At 41.7% G+C, this 3,965-nt stretch overlaps 1 protein-coding gene across 2 annotated transcripts; it reads left to right on the top strand.

Annotated features, from left to right (window-relative positions):
• Nucleotides 1-606: 606 nt before the first annotated feature.
• Nucleotides 607-2,494, top strand: pnx (posterior neuron-specific homeobox). 2 transcript variants are annotated; one of them, XM_023845563.2, is made up of 3 exons: nucleotides 607-772; nucleotides 1,059-1,136; nucleotides 1,558-2,494. In XM_023845563.2, exons 1-3 carry the CDS (start codon nucleotides 754-756, stop codon nucleotides 2,022-2,024), a joined length of 564 nt encoding a protein of 187 aa, XP_023701331.1. In that variant the 5' UTR covers nucleotides 607-753; the 3' UTR covers nucleotides 2,025-2,494. The 2 variants fall into 2 exon arrangements, with proteins under 2 accessions (XP_023701331.1, XP_023701330.1); XM_023845562.2 differs by lacking the exon at nucleotides 607-772 and having other exon boundaries at nucleotides 792-1,136.
• Nucleotides 2,495-3,965: the final 1,471 nt, after the last annotated feature.

Below are 3,965 nucleotides of genomic sequence, written 5' to 3' on the forward strand. Positions count from 1 at the left end.
GAAAAGATAAAAAATAGCGGATTCAATGTACAATTTTGCACAACTTCCCATTGTTTCCTTATCTTCTTGAGACTCATATTTGAAAAATAAAGAAAAGGTAAATAATGAAACAGAAGTTGGTGAAAGTAATTTTCAGGTTAAGGAATATCACCGTAACTTTGGTATTCCTTCCAAGCTAATGGTGTGCATAGTCTAAACATAGGCTTCAATAAGAACATATAATTAAAGTGTTCATGGGGGTTATAGGAATACAACATGAAAAGTTAAAATGCACCAGATGCCCTACTTTAATATCCTGCTTTAACTGTCCTTAGGGGTTATTGCACCCATATCCTGAATAGATGTGGAGGTCAAAAGATGCGTAATTTTCTCGTTACAACTAAATCGGCCATTCAATTACGTCAAACACTTGTGTGATGTTTAGCTAAAGCTAAATCAATAAAAATCCCCTTTGAAATAGCAGCACTTTCTCTTCTAGGGAATGTCAATTGTAACGAGTCGATGAATTTACATGAAAAACAGCATTCACGTGTCCTACCGGCGTAAAATCACAGAATTGCAAATAATGACACGGCTCTCAACAAAAAAGTACACGATTCTAAAGAAAAAGGGCACATTTTAACCAGATGCCCTGCAATAAATAACCGAGCGTTTACATCACCAATTGTCCCCTGACATTAGCATTTTAAAGTGGCGGGGGCTGATCCTCCAAACTTGAAGCGCATAATCTACCCCAGGTTTTGCATCTTCGGAATGGATTACCTGACATGGGGTAAGCGTTTGAAATGCCTGTTTTGTGTGTAATCACCACGGTTCATATGTCGTCGAAGAGCTTTTAAAATGCTAATTTTGTAAGTGTGAGCGTCGTGTGCTGGCTGCGTATAAATTGAGCCATGCGAGGCCAGCGAGCCACTGCCGTGTCGAGGTGCGTCAAAAGCTGCGCTCCTGTCTTATTCGTTTTGTTCCTTTAAATTCAGTTTTTTACAGTATTTAACAGATAAAAGCAGTAATGCAACCAGAAAAAATGCCAGAAGTTATAAAAACGTCTTTTTCCATAGTAGATATTCTGGATCCTACTAAGTTTAACGGAAGTCGTACGGTTCCTCGGGGAGGTGTCACGGTGCAGAAAAATAATGGTAAGTGGCGCGTTAATTAAAGTATTCATCAGGCACGCACTCTGATAAATTGTATGTTTAAAATATAATGGAATTAGAAGGGGAAAAAATTAACAGTCAGCAAAGTAAACTGTAAAAGTTATGTTCGTAACAAGTGAGTGTTCATTTTTTTTCCTCAAAATTATTTTCCAGAATATTTTGACCACCAGAGGACGACATTTGGTTAAATTTTCTAATCATGGTGAAATTATTTTATTTATAACCTCTGTCAATCCCCCCAATAATATACTTTAGTTTATAGACTTGTGTGTTTTTGGTGTGTTTTTAAGCCTGTTATTGTGGTAAAACATGGATTTCAATAATCGGCATGATTTGAGGGGAAAGAGAGAAATCTGCAACCGAAAGAAAATGTAAATAATTCTAAATGTATTATTTTTTTTAGGCAAACAAGCAGAGGCCGTAGGGATTCCTGACTGTAGCATCGTGGAGGGGCAGAGTCCTCCTGAATCCACCGCAGATCAGCTTCGCGTTACTGAGGAGCCGAGGTGCAAGACGAGGCGCATCCGGACAGCCTTCTCGCTGGAGCAGCTGCGTGTGCTGGAGCATAGCTTCCGGGCCAGCCATTACCTGTCCGTCTTTGAGCGCTACGGCATCGCCACCGCGCTCCAGCTGTCCGAGACGCAGGTGAAGATCTGGTTCCAGAATCGGCGCACCAAGTGGAAAAAGGAAAATAAGGACAATGTGGCCGATGACCAAGAGAGAGCCGTATCCTACTATGGCCTACCGCACACGGACCCCGCGAGTTCGCATGGCCCGCCCACGCCTTATTACCACACGGTCCCCATGTGCTCGCAGCCGGCTCTGATGCCTTCGACTCATCACCATCATCATCTTCGTCATGTATTTTAAAATGATTGAGACTTGCTGTGTTGCATTCCTGGTTCACTATTACCTAAATCAGAAAGCAGGAGATTTGAATGCGTCCATTGCAAAATGTTAGAAGCGAAAACGTGTAAGTAAATTATTTTAAGGTGCTAAACTGTTAAACTAATCATGTTTTTCCCCTTTGGGTAAATTCTTGAGATTTTGTATAAAATGTTAATATAAATATATGACTAATAATTGTGTTATTTAAAACGGTTTATTTCTAGGCCTACCTCTGATACTTGACTATTTCCTTGAATATGTTATATAACTTTTAATTTGTGGATTTTGCAAAAAAAAAAAAAAATGAATACAAAGCATTCTGCGAACGACTTCTCAAAAAAGTAATACTTTAAAAAGATATTTTTGTATTGAGCTCTTGTGTGTGTGTGTGTGTGTGTGTGTGTTTTTGATTAACTGAAATTATTTTATTAAATAAATGTCCCAAAAATATAGATCCGCAGTTCCCTTTCATGTTGTAACTGCTTTTTCCTTCTCAAAGATATTCTGAGCCACAAACATGAGGTAAGACTGGCTGCCTGCCCATTATGAGATTCAATAAGGGCAATTCAGATATGTCAGGTACCCAAAACTATATGCATTTGAACTGTGGGTGAAAACCAGGGAATCTGCAGTCTGCAAAAAATCACAGTATCAGAATAAAAGCCACAACCTTATAGATATGAGGTCACGGTGCTACCCACTGCGTCTCTGTGCCATCCACAGCATCACCTTTACAGCTAGTTAAGCTACCCACTGCGTCTCTGTGCCATCCACAGCATCACCTTTACAGCTAGTTAAGCTACCCACTGCGTCTCTGTGCCATCCACAGCATCACCTTTACAGCTAGTTAAGCTACCCACTGCGTCTCTGTGCCATCCACAGCATCACCTTTATAGCTAGTTAAGCTACCCACTGCGTCTCTGTGCCATCCACAGCATCACCTTTACAGCTAGTTAAGCTACCCACTGCGTCTCTGTGCCATCCACAGCATCACCTTTACAGCTAGTTAAGCTACCCACTGCGTCTCTGTGCCATCCACAGCATCACCTTTACAGCTAGTTAAGCTACCCACTGCGTCTCTGTGCCATCCACAGCATCACCTTTATAGCTAGTTAAGCTACCCACTGCGTCTCTGTGCCATCCACAGCATCACCTTTACAGCTAGTTAAGCTACCCACTGCGTCTCTGTGCCATCCACAGCATCACCTTTACAGCTAGTTAAGCTACCCACTGTGTCTCTGTGCCATCCACAGCATCACCTTTACAGCTAGTTAAGCTACCCACTGCGTCTCTGTGCCATCCACAGCATCACCTTTATAGCTAGTTAAGCTACCCACTGCGTCTCTGTGCCATCCACAGCATCACCTTTACAGCTAGTTAAGCTACCCACTGCGTCTCTGTGCCATCCACAGCATCACCTTTACAGCTAGTTAAGCTACCCACTGCGTCTCTGTGCCATCCACAGCATCACCTTTACAGCTAGTTAAGCTACCCACTGCGTCTCTGTGCCATCCACAGCATCACCTTTACAGCTAGTTAAGCTACCCACTGCGTCTCTGTGCCATCCACAGCATCACCTTTACAGCTAGTTAAGCTACCCACTGCGTCTCTGTGCCATCCACAGCATCACCTTTATAGCTAGTTAAGCTGCTTTATTTTATTTGGGGATATAATTTAGGAAATTAGCAAATTCTGTTAAAAGTTGCTTAACTGTAGTATAGATCCATTCATCCAATTTCCTATATTTTATATTTACAGTACATGGTAAACAAGTGATATTGCCGTGGAGCTCTGGTATCCTGTGATTGCCATCCCATATTTGCTATATCTCCAGATTTCATCGTAACTATGACTGGTGGGGTGTCTGTTGTGTATTAAATGGAAGGGTGGACATCTGTCGTAACAGAAGTGCTTTGCGTGTAG

Source organism: Paramormyrops kingsleyae, chromosome 7, assembly GCF_048594095.1.
Source record: "Paramormyrops kingsleyae isolate MSU_618 chromosome 7, PKINGS_0.4, whole genome shotgun sequence".
In the NCBI taxonomy this organism is placed as follows: domain Eukaryota; kingdom Metazoa; phylum Chordata; class Actinopteri; order Osteoglossiformes; family Mormyridae; genus Paramormyrops; species Paramormyrops kingsleyae.